Raw genomic sequence first — 16,029 nt, 5'->3', positions numbered from 1 at the left:
TTTACTAATGGAAACATCACTTATATCTGGGTCATGTTCAGCTTCACTTGGATTAGTCTTGGTTCCATATTTATTTCAACCAGGCTCTACCATTTCTGAAAAAGTACACTGTCACTTTTGATGGACACATGAAAAATGTGTGCAGGAATGACATCTTCAGAGTAGTTCCTCTTTAATCCCCTCAGACTCAGAACTACTGTGCTCGTTGTTTGAGTGCCTGGCGTTGGAAACCAACCAGTGCATACAAACCTGTATATAGTCCCACTGTAGGTTTAAAGGAAATGGAAGGTGGCCACTGAAGGACAAAGGTGGCTTTCTGCTTAGAATTTAACCTACAGAAGTGATTCCATTTCACCTCTCCAGACTTCATTTTCAAACCCACCAGCCAGGCCAGAGCAAGCCTTCTACTTTGAGTTTGTTTTGAGACTGAGCATTGAGAAAAATACTCTTTTTAAGATGTGCCTGATTCATTTCTGACCAGTAGCACACTCATGTCCACCAGACAGTATGAGACATGAAGTCTGTGACCATTGAACTATTTTTTCTTTTTTCCCTTTTTGTTTTTTTGAGACAGAGTTTCTCCATGTAGCCTTGGCTGTCCTAGAACACACTCTATAGACCAGGATGGCCTCAAACTCACAGATCCACCTGCCTCTGCCTCCCTAGTCCTGGGACTAAAGGCATGCCACCACCCGGCAACTTTTTTTTCTTTACATGCCTAATTGGTCAGTAAAAAAAAAAAAAAGTGAATTTGCAACCTTTACCTATTAGTAATTTGTCCTAACAAAAATTAACAAATAAAAACAATTAATAATTAGCCCCTTAGTTTAAAGTGGGGGAAACTGGCTAAGAGTCCAGTTGTGTACATGTGTTCTATTATCTTTCTCTCGGTACCCTGTGCTCGGCCCACTTACTCTCCTGAGACTTTGTTTTACTAAGCTGTGGGAATACCTACCCACTGAACACTGTCCACAGTTTTAACTGCCTTCTCATCCTTAACCTGCTGCTATTGGCTAGATCCACATATGGACAGATAGCCTTTACACATATCCTTAATGTGTGAGTTAGTATTACCTTTTGTATAAATATGAATTTTATAAATTGCTTTTAAGTAAGTATTCAAACCTTACCACAAGACTTACACTTCACTAATAACTTAACAAATGAGAAACATTCTTTTGACTAAACAAGCAAATACAGTCTTATGTCTCCTGACAAAATTTATTTGAATATCATGTCCAGAATTTGAAGACACTATCAATATCCTTCTCTTCCATTAAAAAACCATTTCTCATTCTTCAGATGACTGAGTTTGATATTAAATCTGTATCTTTCTTTTTAATGCAAGCTATATTTCTAGTGCTAATCTTCCTGTAATAAGTATTCAAATACTAGAGTGGCTTCTCATTTGGAAGAATATCTTATATTTATGGACATGTCATTGAATAGGGCTCAGGACTCTAAACTCATTGCTGAGCAAGGTAGAGTGTGGTTTTGCTGCATGATAACACCTGGTCAGGTTTCCCAGTGATGTATCATCTACTGGACTAGGTGGAAAAGGAAATAATCCACTGATTATTTTAGCAGGATGTTTGTGGTACTCTTGGATCTTGGTTTTTATTATCCAATATCCTTTATAAAGCATGCTTAGTGGATGTGCCTCAAGGGAAAGAGAAAACAATCTTAGCTGATTATGTTATGCATAGCTCTCCCTGATGCCACATGCTGTAGCCAAGCAGCCAGAAGTGTAGATAGACATGTATTACTACCGCATTTACAGAGGGCTCTGCTTAGGGAGAAAATGTTGTTCTATGACATCCCAAAGCTATTAAGGTTTTTTTTTTTTTTTTTATTTCACTTTTGTTCCCTTAAGTAAAAGCTTCTGTCCATAACCATACTAAAATAAAGCAAACCCCACTTAAAGAAAAATGTAGCGTGTTTTTATTTCCAATCTCCTGTCTGGGTCTTTATAAAAATAGATTCACAATAAACTAGAATCAGCTATTGAAGATGTGCGACCAATTTTGTAAAGTCTTGAACTTGTGTCTCTCATCAAAGCCACCTTTTCTTTCTTGTCCTGCCAAGATTTTTCCATTCACTGTCAGGCGCGTTTTCCATGAGTGTATATTACATCACCCCCATGTGCCCATTCTGTCTTTTGTTCTGTCTGACCAGTTTTTATCAAAACTTGAAAGAGTCAAAGATATAAGTTCCCGGGATGTCAGTAGAACAATTTATGTCAAAAATTTTAAATATCATTAAAATAATATTCCTTGCATACAATAATTATTTTCTGAAATTAAACACAAACATTTGTTGAGTACTAACCAACATCTAGCATCACATTTTGGTTTCTTTTGAGATTTCCATTGGACTTTATATGTGTACATCTATGAATTCAACCATTTTTATCTGATTTCCTTGTCTTAATCCTATAGAAATATAAGATTCTATACTTTTAGCTCACTTTTTAAAATTTCTGACTCATTGTGAGTTGTAGACACGGCGCACCCCATCCACACTCTGTGACTACATTTAAGAGCATCCAGCGTTCCTATATAAGGTCATGCGTTAAAAATTGCATTTCTGGAACATATGGGGTAAATATGTGTCCTCTCTTTACTAACCTTAAATGATAAGCCTTAGGAAACTGCTATTTGTCAGTGCTATAAAGCAGATTGTTGCCCAGTGGTTTCAATTATCATCAAAGGATTCTTCACAGGCAGTAATAGTTACATCAAAACCTGAAATTTATTATTCAGGTTCTGCACTGAAGTCTTCACAGTGATTATGTTCCTTTCAACAGAATGCATTTTATGCTGACTTCTCACATTCCTTTTCATCTTTTTATTATTTCCCTAGAATGGCCACCAAGTTAATACGGCTAGTTAATGACAAGAAAAGATATGAGCGGGTTGGTGGCGGCCCCAAGCGGCTGGGACGAGATGTGGAAATGGAAGAAATGATTGAGCAGCTGCAAGAAAAAGTTCATGAGCTTGAAAGACAAAATGAAGTTCTCAAGAACAGACTAATAGCAGCCAAACAGCAACTCCAAGTCCAGGGGCCCAGGCAGACTGCATACAGCCGTGTGCAGTCCCGCATTAACAGTGGCCGCAGGAAAGCAAGCGCAAGTACAGGCTTGCAGGAAGGCCCCGGGAAAGGTAAAGCAGTCACCGGATGCTGGACCTCAGTCTCAGCCTGCTGCCCCTGACACACACACATTTTTGTTTCTTATTCATGTTTGTACATGTATTCAAAGGGGCTGAAAACAGTCTGAGGCTTGCTTTTGGTAAGATCATAATGCGGTGACAGGGATGGTTTTGTTCAGGAATCCCATGTCACTCTTATTTAGTAAGGCAGTAACAAAACTGCTAGAGGACGCAGGCATGAAATGATGTGGTTGAGGAGAGTGCGTTGAGCGTGAGTTCTTAGCACTGCACTCTGTCGCTGCTGAAGGAGGACAAGCCATCCCTGCTGATCTGTGGTTTCCTTTACGTGTAAAAAGTGCTGGAGCCAGTGGTTATAAAGGCCTTGTCCATCTCTAAAATAGTTATCACATCATATTTTTCACACTGAAAGAATGTTGCAAAGCCTCCCTATAATACAAATCCATTTCACAAATCAAATAATTTAGGTGGCTAGGCCAATTCTTCCCACCCTCAGAAGAGCTTGTTAAAATGAAACTAAAAGTATGTAAATAGCTTAAGACGCTTTTTAAAAATGCTTTTAGAGAAGGAAATAAACTGTTAACTCTAATTTATTTTTATTAGAAATATGCTCCACAGAAATATCCGACATCTTTTGTAATATTAAAAAAATGATGTAAACCTTTAGTTATAATTCATTGCGGAAAAGGGAAACACCATATGAACAGAAGGGAGGGCAGAAATGTTGTAGTTTTCTTTTCCAAAGCAAAATGTTAACACTGTCTCTTCCCTAGATAGTGTGCCTTTGAAGTCAGCACAGCTTCCACACGGACAGGAGGCAGCTGCAGGATGAAAGGGCTTAGCTGGTGCCAGCTCTGTGAGATTGCGGGAGCCTTTGGGTATAATCAAAGTGAGCACAGCCAATTATAAATCAGGGACCACGCTCTGCTGTGAAGTCAGCCCTTGACCTCTCGGCCTCATTTTCCCCATCTATAAAATGGAGTGACAATAATGCCAGATTAGATAAGAAGGAGGAAGGCTCCTCACTCAGGGACAGTCCCCAGAAAGCCATGTCTTCTCTCAACCTGTTTTGTCATCTAGAAACGAAGTGGATGAAGTGGTATGGATGGACTGCCTGGTCGTTCATGCTGAGTAAGACTGTAAATTGATATGGCAAGCTACTGTGTTAAATTACTGTTCAAATCAAAGAGATCAGCTTACCTTCCCCTCTATTAAAAAGCATTTGTTTTGAAAATGATCCATAGAGCATCAGTCTTTAAAAACCTAAGGTACAAACTTACAGATCTTCTTGTATTTGTGCTCTCTCTGTGATTCAGAATTCGTTTCCCATTGGTAGAGTCTGGGACACAGAAATCACACTGTGGTAAATGGTGCTGAATACTTAATCATGGCGTAGGAGTAAAGCTGAGGTGTTGTTACCAAAGTTAATCTTAAGTGTGCAGTACACTCTTCAAGGCTACCTTTGAGGCTGGGGCGTGGGCCCGGTGTCTCAGGACTGTGCTGGGTTCAGGGGTGCTGAAGCCCAGGCCCCTTCTAGCCATGTGAGACTTCAGCTCTGAAGCTACTGTGGGAAACACCATCACTCTCTGTTTGCACTTTGGAATAAATGATGACGAACACTGGCTTCAGAGTGATAGACATTATACAGACATAGTTGTTACTGAAGAGCCACTGACACAAAACCGTTTGTAAAATACGTATGTTTTTAAAATATAGCTATTAGTGCCCAGGCATGGCACAAGCCTGTGATCCTGTGCCTACTACTCAGAAGACTGAGGCAAGTGGATGGAGAGGACTCGTCAGTTAGGAGCACTGGCTGGTCTTCCTGGGTTTCATTCGTGACAACTCACAACTGTCTGTAGATCCAGTTCTAGGGTATCTGACACCCTACTCTGGCCTCTGTGGGCACCATGATCCACATGGTACATAGACATAAACTCATACAGACAGAGGATGATGATGATGGTGGTGGTGGAGATTATGAATTATTCTTTAAAAGACTACAACAAGAGGATGTGGAATTTGAAGGCATCCTTGGCTATATCAGTCACCTCAAAACCGAAAAGAATATGTAATAACCATTAATTAGAAATAATAATCAGTTCCTAATTAATAACCAAACCACGATTTGTCCAAATTTTTAAATATATTGAGAGTTTAGTATTTTAACTCCACTGCTAATTTAGAATTTTCTCACGATTCTGAAGGGAAAGCTTAAGAGTTAGTGTTATAGCCATGTGTATAACCGGCCAGTTGTAGCACAGTGACGTCTGAATGTTGTAGGCAGAGCCTTTCCTATTGTGTAGTGTAGAATACAGTGGTAGACAATGAGTGCACCAGAGAGAGTGAGTGAGGGTCTGTCTTCATCTGCCCACTCAGAAATAATGAAACCACGTTTGGAGAAGGTTAAAACTTTTCTATAGAGAATTTTTCTCTCAGTCCATTTAAAATGCATCATTTGTTACACTTTACTGTAAACACTAATGACTCTAGAAATATAAAATGGCATATGTAATTAAAGGTATGTCTGACTTTTAACAAGTGGACTGTCCTTATCAAACTTCATATACTGTTCTTTTTTTCCTTTAAGATGAGTGTCTCCCTTTATTGCGCAGGCTAGCTCAAACTTTTGTGCTCAAACAGTCTGCCTGCCTCAGCCTCCCAAATAGCTGAGACTGAACAGGTTTGCCACCATACATAGCGCATGTACCTATTTTTATTAGAAAATGGTATAGGACACTATTTTATTTTAAGAGATCTTATTGATGATTCATTCTCATATTACCTTTTTTAAAATACAGATTTTCTTATGTCGAATAATCAAAAAGATGACATAAATTAAGGATGTAAGATCAGGGGATGTTTATAGTTAAATACAAAATACTATTATAAAAAATACTTAAAAAGGGACTGGTAAGATGGTGCTTGCCCCCAAGCCTAGTGCCCTGCAATCAGTCACCAAGATCCATATGACCTGTAAGTTGTCATCTGACTTCAACACATGTGCACTGAATGCTCCAAGGTCTCTCACTCTCTACCTGTCTGGCTATGGGTCTCTGTATTTATTCCTATCTGCTGCAGGAGGAAGTTCCCCTGATGATGCCTGACAAGGCCCTGATCTATGAGTATAGGAGAATGTCAATAGGAAATTGTTTTATTGCTATATTCTTTTAGTACAATAGTAGTATTTCATTTTACCCTATGTCATACTTCAGTTTTTATTATAAACCCCTGAATCAAAAATGGTGGTTCTGTCAGAAATTGAGATAGAAGTTCTAAGTCCCAGGATGTATCGACTGATTTCTTGGTGGCCTCTGTAGCAGGGTTGTTCAGTGGGCAGTGCGTTTACTGTGTTTCACATACTCCTTGCCAGTGTCTGAGGGTAAATGTCCCCTTAGCTTGTACTTACGCTGCTCTGTGCAAGAACACTGTAGCCTAGTGTTTACTATAAATATCAACCATCTGTCTTTTCTAACTCTCTTTCCATAATATTTTACTACTTTATTTTTAGGGATAAGATTCCAAAATGTAGATGAAGCAGAAACTGTTCAACCCATGCTCACAAAATATGGCAGTAGTTTACTTGAAGAAGCCAGAGGAGAAATAAGAAATTTGTATGTATTCTTTTTCATGGTCATTTTAGAACTTTGTATATTGATTATGTCTTATTTCAATCCTTCTTTCTCCTTTATTGTAAACAAAATCAGAGTGTGTATAAATTATTTGCTTTATAAAAGACAGCTAGTTCTGTAGAGTAATAACAAGTATTATATGATATGTTCTCAGTAAAATAAGGGGAGTGGATAGCTTATCTAGCTACTCCAATAGCAGGGTTTATGTTAATTTTACCAAGGAAGAGGCTGAAGTCCAGTCACTTCGAGTAGTCTCAGCTTTAGAGACAACACTTTTTTTTTTTTTTTTTTTTTTTTGTCTTTTGGTATTTTGAGATAGGGTCTCACTATGTAGCCCTGCCTATCCTGGAACTCATCACTCTATAGACCAGGCTGGCCTCAAACTCACACAGATCCTCCTACTTCTACCTCCCAAGAACTGGGATTGAAGGTGTGTGACGCTATGCCCAGCGTAGAGACAATGTTTTCATTCTCATAAGTAGCAGGTAATATATTTAGATCCAACTCACCCCTTTGGGGGAAGAGGGAGGCTTTTAGAGGAATGGCTTGAAAGTTTGGGGATATCAGATACATACGGATTTCAGCTCTCACTTTCCTGTGGTTCTGTGAGACTTGAGTTCTTCAGCATGTCATATTTTCAAAAAAGTTACTTCTGCAACATTCACCTTTTTTTTCTAGTTCCTTTCTAGTGCCTGGTTGTTTCAGTGTCTGTAAGTTGTACAAATGAACTTATTTAGATCTTTACCTGTATCATCAGAACATTGAAAAAGGAAAGAAAGCATTAGACTAAGAATATCAGCCTTAGAACATTGCTGAAGAATAATATGATACAGATTTGAATGTTTTCTTTTCAGTGTTTTAAATACTAATTACACTGATAGTCAACTTGTAAGGGCATAAGAGACTAAATATTTTCTCATTCTTAGGTAATCAAGTGAAAAGCCAGGGTCCAGTGCAGTTCCTCAAGGCCACTGCACTGGGACGCTGCCAGACAAGGAAGAGATAACTGCATGCTGGAGACTCTGGTCATCTTTGCACAGTTCATAATTACTCTCTGAAGTATTAATTGGGTGATATGGCAGCTGTGCACATATAAAAGAGCAAGACATGTGAAGTATATTGTCGAGTATCCACTTAGCTAAACTCAACCACAGTCCGGCCCATTGCCTAGAGCAGTATCTTCTGAAAGGCCATCTCGTCAATTGTCCCAGATAGAAGGCCAAGCCATCACATTGGATCTGTTGCTCTTTCATTATATGCAGAAGGAATAAAACTACTTTATTAACTTTTCCTTGCCCTATACTATAATAAAGCACTATCTTTGCACTATGTTTAAATAGTACAAATTTCTCCCCAAACTGCAAATTCTTATCAAGACCCTTTATTTCAGAGAAAATGTTATTCAGTCACAGAGAGGCCAGATAGAAGAACTAGAGCACTTGACAGAGATCCTAAAAACTCAGTTGAGGAGAAAAGAAAATGAAATTGAGTTATCTCTTCTTCAGCTTCGAGAACAGCAAGCTACAGATCAGAGGTATGTTGAAACTGAAATGTCACTTTAATGTGCTCAAAATTCATCTTAAATAATTTACCATGAACCATCAGAAGAAGAACTCATCGGAACTATTTTAGAAACCCGTTCCTATTTAGTATTCTTTGGGTAGAAATGCTGTAGACCTACTAGCTGTGTCAAGTGCTCCTGTGAGGAAGGGGCAGCTTCCCCTCACTGTCCTGAGGCTGGCAGCCACTCTCATCTTGTCTTTGTTTGTGTGCCCCACTTGTCAATACTGCAGAACTTTATACCATTTGATGGTAATTGCCCAGAGAAACATGGGTAGCCAGAGCTGTACTATTGTACCGTGTAGAAGTCCAGTCTTAAGGGTTTGCTCAGCCTGTGGTTCCACAGTGCTATAGCAGTTTGTAACCACAAAGATGTCCTGTCTCCTTGTACTCGGCTTATAATACAGAGAAACCCTGTCTCGAAAAACCAAAAAAAAAGAAAATCTGATCATTATTGTGGCTCATGGTTCGCCTTAGCAATGGTTTCCTTGCCACCACTGCATCTTTGTTGCTTTTGGTTGTGACCCCGTTGTGTTCATTTTGTGTGTTTACATTGTGCTTTGAACAAGACTTCTGTTCATCGCAGTCTCTCTTCAGTTACCTTTTTCCTCTCACATCTTTTCTTTTGAAAACACTGAAGAGAGTAGCTTATGGAGCCCAAGTGCATATACAACTCAGTCAGCTTCAACAGTTATGAAAAATATTACCCATCTTACTTTATCTAAACTTATACTTTAATTTTTGTCAATTAGCTAGCCGCAGCCACATAGTCACTCGTATTTGAGGATGTATCTCTATACCAACAAAAGTAATAGTCATTCTTTGATAGTGTTTATATTCAGACTTGCCTAAAGATACCTTTCTACCATTTATTTCAGTGGCCCATAAATAAAATCTACACATTGCATTTGGTACTGGTATCTCTTTTGTTTATTTGTTTTTTACATATCTCATAATGTTTTTCAAATGAGATTTAGTGACTTGACTTCTATTTCTCCTTTCTGAACTATCTGATACTCTGTGGTCAGTTGGTTTCTCTCTCTTAAAATCCAGTAAGATTTCGTAACTTTTCATTTCAGGTAGAGTATTGAAGTCTCCCCTCTCCCTAAAGAAGAAAGAGGGGAGGTGTTTCATTTATTTATTTCATTTGTATATTGTGCAAGTATCCATGTGGAAATACAAGAATAACTTAAAAGTGTGATCTTTTTTTCCTCCCTGTGAGATCCAGAAATGAAAGTCAGGTCACCAGGCAGCTTGACAGCAAGTGCCCTTTCCCACTGAGCCATGTCACTAAGCTTAGTCCTTCTTAGCAACTAACCCTACATAGAAATGTGTGAAGAAGTTGAGGAAATATGTGTAGTAGTAGATTGGGTTTTTTAAAAGGATTTTTATATGTATAAATGTTTCGCCTGCATGTATGTTTGTGCATCTGGTGCCCTCAAAGGCCAGAGGTGTTAAATCCCCAGAAACTGGAGTTACAGGTGGTTGTGAGCTCCTACAGTGGTGCTGTGACTCAAACCTGAGTCCCCTGGAGGAGCAGCTAGTGCTCTTCATCACTGACCCATTTCTCCAGCCCCACCTTGTTTGCTTGCTTGTTTGTTTGATAAATATACTAAAAATACATGGAAAACTTTAGATTTAAAAGATTAGTGTAATTTCTAATAAATTCTACTCTTAAAAAGCTGTGTTTACTACATTATATGAGGAGATCCTACTATCTAGTTAAATTATATACTGTTCTTTTATCATAGCAGAAAGATAAATATTTTTTGAGAAATATATGTAAATTAGTGGCCTAATTAAAACCCTGGATTTACACCAATTTTAGTAAGTAGGCACTAACCATGTTTTCCTGGCCTCCTTAAGAAATGGGAATTGGGCTGGTGGGGAGCTAGAAAGATGGCTCAGCAGTTAAGAGCACTGTCTGCTCTTCCGGAGGTCCTGAGTTCAATTCCCAGCATGCCCTCTTCTGGCATGCAGGGGTATATGCAGATAGAGCACTCATACGTAAAACTATAAATAAGGGTTTGTTGTTGTTGTTGTTGTTGTTATTGTTGTTGTTAAAGAAAGAAAGAAACAGGGATGGTTCCTAGTAAAGAATAGGGCCAGAGGACCAGCCTCATATCTGAGTGTGCCTTCTTAGTATTATTACCAACATCTATAATTAAGAGGAAGATCTATATTTAAGCATGAGGATCAGAGTTTGGATCCCAAATGCCCATGTAAAAAGCCAGGCATGGCAGCATGCATCTGTAATCCTAGAGCTAAGAACACAGAGATAAGAGAATCCCTGGGACTTAGTGGCTAACCACCAAGCTCCAGGTTCAGTGAGAAACCCTGCCTCAAAACTTAAGGTTGAGAAACATGACCTCTCTGTCCTACACAGTCACACACATACACACAAACGCCCCACATACACAGGTTTACTTGGGACAGATTCATGCTTGGGACATGTCCCTGTCAGTTTTACTCAGTCCTTAGGTAAAAGACTATCAGGGACCACTTTCCCTATTCCTCAAGGTGCAAGACCATAAGATGGATTGTGTTAACTGTTCCTGTTCCAGATGGATAGGGTCATCCTAGGCTAGACTTTGAGTAATAACTGAAAAGGAGATACCCAGGTTCTTCAATCCTGGGACACAGCAGAGCAGAAAGACATGACAGACAAGGCCACATGCTTTCATACTCTAAATGTTGCCCACAAAAGACAGAGCATTTACCTTGAAAACTAACCCATGGCCTTCCATTTGGGCTAGCTTATTCACATAAGAAGAAGCAGTCTCTTTTTTATCACCTTAACTATTAAAAGCAGAAACGAAATTATATGCAAAGAAAAAATGCTACAGAAGCCAAAGAAATAAGCCAGTTAATACCTTACCTCAGTGATTTTATAAAACTGAAAATCCATGTTATTTCCTTAGAAAGAAAGATACCTCTGTTGAATAGCATATTGTTTCTTGAATACAGTTTTTGAAACTAAAGAAATGAAATAAGGGTCTTCAAGGCTTTTAAAAAATTATATTTACTTGTAGCTCAAAGTTTTATGTGTAACAGCAATTTTTGAGGCGAGTGGAAAATTACTGAAGAACTTGAGGGGGAAATGTAAAACCTGGTGTAATTTACTATAGAGAGAAATCACAAAATGGAAACATATTTGAGCTTCTCTTCCACCACGACATTGTTTCAGATTTGAAACTCTAGAAGCCTGATCTGGATGGTGGAGCCTTGTTCTCAAGCATGATGCTAACGTAGCTGCAGTCTGCAGAGTGGCGGCACTTGATATTTATGGCAGAGAGCCTTTCATAGAGCAGTGCAGAAACTCTCCGGAGCATGTGTTTAATAGACCAGTTTGGTTTGGCATCAGTTTGACATAAACTTTTGGTTATCCAAAGCCCTTAATTGCTTTGAAGTAAAACCCCAGTGCTGCTCTTTTTTATTAAAGTCATGTTTTTTCCTGTTGTTGTGGTCTATTTTGGAAGACTGAGTTGTGATTTTTGCATATGTTCTACATAATGCCTCATTAGCAAAAAATCTTGTATCATTTACAAGTAGCCTGAATGTCTGTTGTTTTGAACAAAAATCCATATTAAAATTTAAACAATATAAAAATGCACATTTTCTGCTTATTAAAAAGGCTGTCTTAAATTAAATGCAAAGCAGTAACCAGCCAACACATGTACATGAACATTAAAATCAGAACAGTTTTACCTATTACTTATTTTTTCAACTCCAAAAATATTTATACCCTTAGCAAATGTGTAACTAGTTTGTACTTTCTTTAAAAAATAAATATTAGGGCACTATTTATCTTCTTAATTAAAAATCATGTAAGTGCCGTTATGTCCCAAGGGAGGAACTGTAACCATATATGTTTCAGACGCTGACTTGCCCTGTTCCCTTTGGCAGACAGCAGACTGTCAAATCTTAAAACTGAAAGGTTCTGTGCAGCCGTGCAGCCGTGCATTATAAGAAACAGCTTGGCCTCTGGGCCTGTCTCTTCCCTTTTGCACAGACAGGATTACTTCCTGGCACTCTAGATTCTTCCCAGCATTTCACTTGGAAAAGCAGTAAAGCGACTGAAAAAGAGTGGTTGGGTGAGCATTCCTGGGTCTTCTGCCTTGTTCTGCCTTGTTTGTCTGCGGATGGTAAAGGAGCCTAGGGTTTGCTAGCACAAACTCTTCTTCTCCTGTTCCCTCCTTTCTCTCCTCTCTCATTCCCTCCCCTCTCCTTCCTCCCCAGTTCCTTTCCTGTTTCCTTCTTTACCAGCCTCTATCTCTCCTTCTGTCTCCTCTTCCTCCTCTCCTCCCTTCCTCTCCTCCCTTCCCTCCATCCCTCCCTTTCCTATTTGAGAGGTGGTTTTGTTACTTCACCTGCTGTACACTTAGGAGATGTTAAAGCGCTGGAACATCCTCCTACAGTTATTCAGAACCTTTAGTGAGCAACACAGTAGCATCATTTAATACTCAGTCCAAATTTGTATCCAAGTTTTTGTGATTGTTCCAATGTCTTTTATAGCTTTTGTTTTTCAGTAGTATGTTTGGTTTGGTTTGGTTTTCATCTAGGGTGCAATGAGGCTCGTGTGTTGATTGCCATGTCTTTTAAGTTTCCTTTATTCTAGAGCGGTCTCTGCTTTTTTCCAGTCCAGTGACAGCTGTTTGTAGAATACCCCTCAATTTGGATTTGCCTGATTGCCCGGTCCCCTAATTTAGAGGGCACATCTGGTTCTCTGATGGAAGGATGATGGGGGCCTGGGATATTATTATGCAGGGGGACGATCTCTCATTTTTAAAATACCTCCAGGTTCCTCTATTGTTTTGAATAACTTAGAATTTGTCCAGTGACAAATATTATACCCAAATAATATATTCTTTTGTCCCTGTGGTTTTTTTCATTATTAATATTATCTAAGATTTTCTGGATAGCAGCTTAACAAATTTCTCTAATGCTTATGGAAATTGTTGCACATATAACTAGTGAATTAGTACATATGACAGTGAATGGAAAATGAAAACCTAGAAAGAACTATTTTAAAAGGAGAAAGTAACTTAAAATAGTAAGAAAAATCTAGCTCCTAAAACTAGATTTGAGTGTTGCCTCAATCACTTAAGCATGTTGTCCAAATTCTTTATTTCTCTTATAAATGAATACAGAAATGGTCAAGTAGTTCTCCACCTGTAAATAAGTCATTACTTCCAAAACCTTGTGTATCTCAAAGATTTGCCTACCCAGTAGTTTTCCTAAGTTTTCATTTTTTAAAAATTTTATAGTCATCAAAACTGCTATCATTCTAGTTGTTCTTTATGATAATTGTAAAACAACCTGTTCTTGCACTTGATTAAAGTAATTGTGCAAAACTGAATTTAAACGATAAAAAACCTTAAGTTTACTTTTGCAAGATTAATAGCCAGCAAAAGTACATTTCCCACTGGGATTTTGGAAATAGTAAAAAGTCCCAGATTCCCATGGCTGTCACACTCAGCCTTCGATTGAAGTCCATTGAACTTGGTCCTAAACATGGCCATCTCTAGAAGGTAAGCCAGGGTTTAGGTTACTCTTGCTCCAAAGCAGTGCTGGGGAATGCCCCTTCTCTTCATATCAATGAGAGCATGTGCATAGAGACATTCTGTCAGGTCTCCCCTCCATTCCTGTGAATGGTGACAGTAAGAAAGTTCTGGAGTTGTGGTTTTTACTTTGTCCCAGCACCGGGAGACTTCTGCTGTGTTGGCAGATTAAACTTACATAAACACATATTCCTTTATGCAGTCTTAAGTCATGGAGCCATCTGTACCCACGATCACACGTAGTGATTATGAGCAGAGCCGTTACCCTTCACGACTATTCTTGACAATTTTAGGGAAAGTCACTCTGCTCAATTGACTTGAAACTTCTGTAGTCCTGTTCAACATATCCTTGCTGGTGTTTTTTTTTTTGTTTTGTTTTGTTTTTTTCCAGTTATCGGTGACCCACATTTCTTTCAGCAATACAACAATCAACTTTCTACTGCTATTTAAAAAGAATGTTTTTAATGCTAAGATTGTTTTTAGCTGTATACTTTGGCCTCAGCCAGCCTAAAGCTATCCCTCACAGTGGTGCTTTCCATTCTGTCTCATAAACATTTGGCCTCACTGCTTCCCAGAACCCCACATCGCTTCCGTGTAGTAGAGTCTCACCATCTTCTGTAGCACACTGTTCTTAATCCTTACTGTAGCAAAGAATGAAATGCTGGTGGGTGAGGAGGGAGGGGACTGTTGGGGGGATAGACTATATGAAACTTCAGCTGTAGCAAAGATTTCTGCCTCTTAAACTATACATTACATAGCCCCACTGAAAGTTCTCTTTCTCTAGTGTATCTGAGGTTTTAAAATTCTGGATTTATTATGGCGCCCAGTAGCAAAGCTGGAGTCAAGTGTTTTCAAGACTTCCATTCGAATTTTTTTTTTCAGTTTATTGCCTGACTGTTTCAAATTATACAAGAGAAAGTTGGCACACAGGTTGTTGAGCTTGGTTGCTTTTTTTCAACATAAAGTCTAATTTATCTCAGCTTGTTTTTAATCTAGAGAGGAGCCAACAACTTTTCTCATAGTTTCAGAAGATCCAATCATAACTCTAAATCATGTCTATAGAAAGAGAAAACAAAAAAGAAAAATAAAGTCACTGTATTCTTCAACTTAATTTTTTATAGTTTTTCAAAAATCTTGTTGAAATTTTGAGAAATATACTTTTACAAAGCATTTAGTTAAAATGCGTGCTCTCAGCCTGCAGGTTATTTTACCACACGTATGCAGCTCATATAAATTGTTGCACAACTGTCAGGGCCCATCTGTGCATACTTGTTTGCGTTAGAACTTCCCCATCCTGAAGACTGGTCCCTGGGTATGCAAAAAGACGCACAGTGTTGTTATGCAGAGGCCTCTGAATAGACTGCTGATCATCCCTCCACCTACAGCTCTTTCTTAAAGGAAGCCAACCTGAGGTTTTGTTCCTTAGGCATTTAGGTCCTCTACTAACTGCTTAGTAATGCATCTTAAGCCACCTGCCTCTCGCTTGTGACACTTTTACCAGCCTTCTGTGACATCTCTTTCCCATCCTATCACCTCCACCCTTCTTCTTTTCCCAAAGTTCATCCATAGGGAAACGTTGACTTGTTCATCCAGTCTTAGGTGATTTGATTCTCCATCATGAACACATGCCACAGGTATCGTGTTGCTGATTTTAATGTCGGTGTACTTTATATCTCTGACCATCACACTTATGTGGCAAATGGTCATCTTCAGATCATTTCCTCAGAAACTAATTATTGTGCTATGAATACCTACAGCCTGCAGAGCCTTCCATGAAATTGGAGGATTTCCATTGTCCGGAGCATCTGTACTCCATGGTGAACTGACAAAGTGACACATGATTATTGCTGTTTTCAATACAGCTGTGTTCATGTCTAGTGTTGGACATCATTAGTATAAAATGTTTTGCCTCTTACCAGCATTTTGGAAAGCCCACGCCCCAAGCGGTTCAGGGAAATGCTCAGTAGAAGTCCAACAGTCAAAACAGCACAGTGTTTAAAACACTTGCTGTCCTTTGTTGTACAAAGAAAATTCAGCATTAGATTTTGTGATGCTAAAATACTGAACTGATTGTTGAGATTTAATTGCTTGTTATTGACATTAAACTGC

General features: G+C 38.8%; 1 protein-coding gene across 1 annotated transcript in view; it reads left to right on the top strand.

Annotated features, from left to right (window-relative positions):
- Window positions 1-16,029, top strand: part of Rpgrip1l (RPGRIP1 like) — a 93,591-nt gene that overhangs the window by 5,462 nt on the left and 72,100 nt on the right. Inside the window, exons 4-6 of the mRNA XM_051168531.1 lie at window positions 2,863-3,161; window positions 6,679-6,781; window positions 8,190-8,333. Coding sequence (XP_051024488.1) covers window positions 2,863-3,161; window positions 6,679-6,781; window positions 8,190-8,333 — 546 coding nt within the window. The remainder of the gene's footprint in view (window positions 1-2,862; window positions 3,162-6,678; window positions 6,782-8,189; window positions 8,334-16,029) is intronic.

The sequence above is a fragment of the Acomys russatus genome, chromosome 26 (genome assembly GCF_903995435.1).
Source record: "Acomys russatus chromosome 26, mAcoRus1.1, whole genome shotgun sequence".
In the NCBI taxonomy this organism is placed as follows: Eukaryota; Metazoa; Chordata; class Mammalia; order Rodentia; family Muridae; genus Acomys; species Acomys russatus.
The sequence above is the reverse complement of the archived record's forward strand: the minus strand, read 5'-3'. Positions and strand labels throughout refer to the sequence as shown.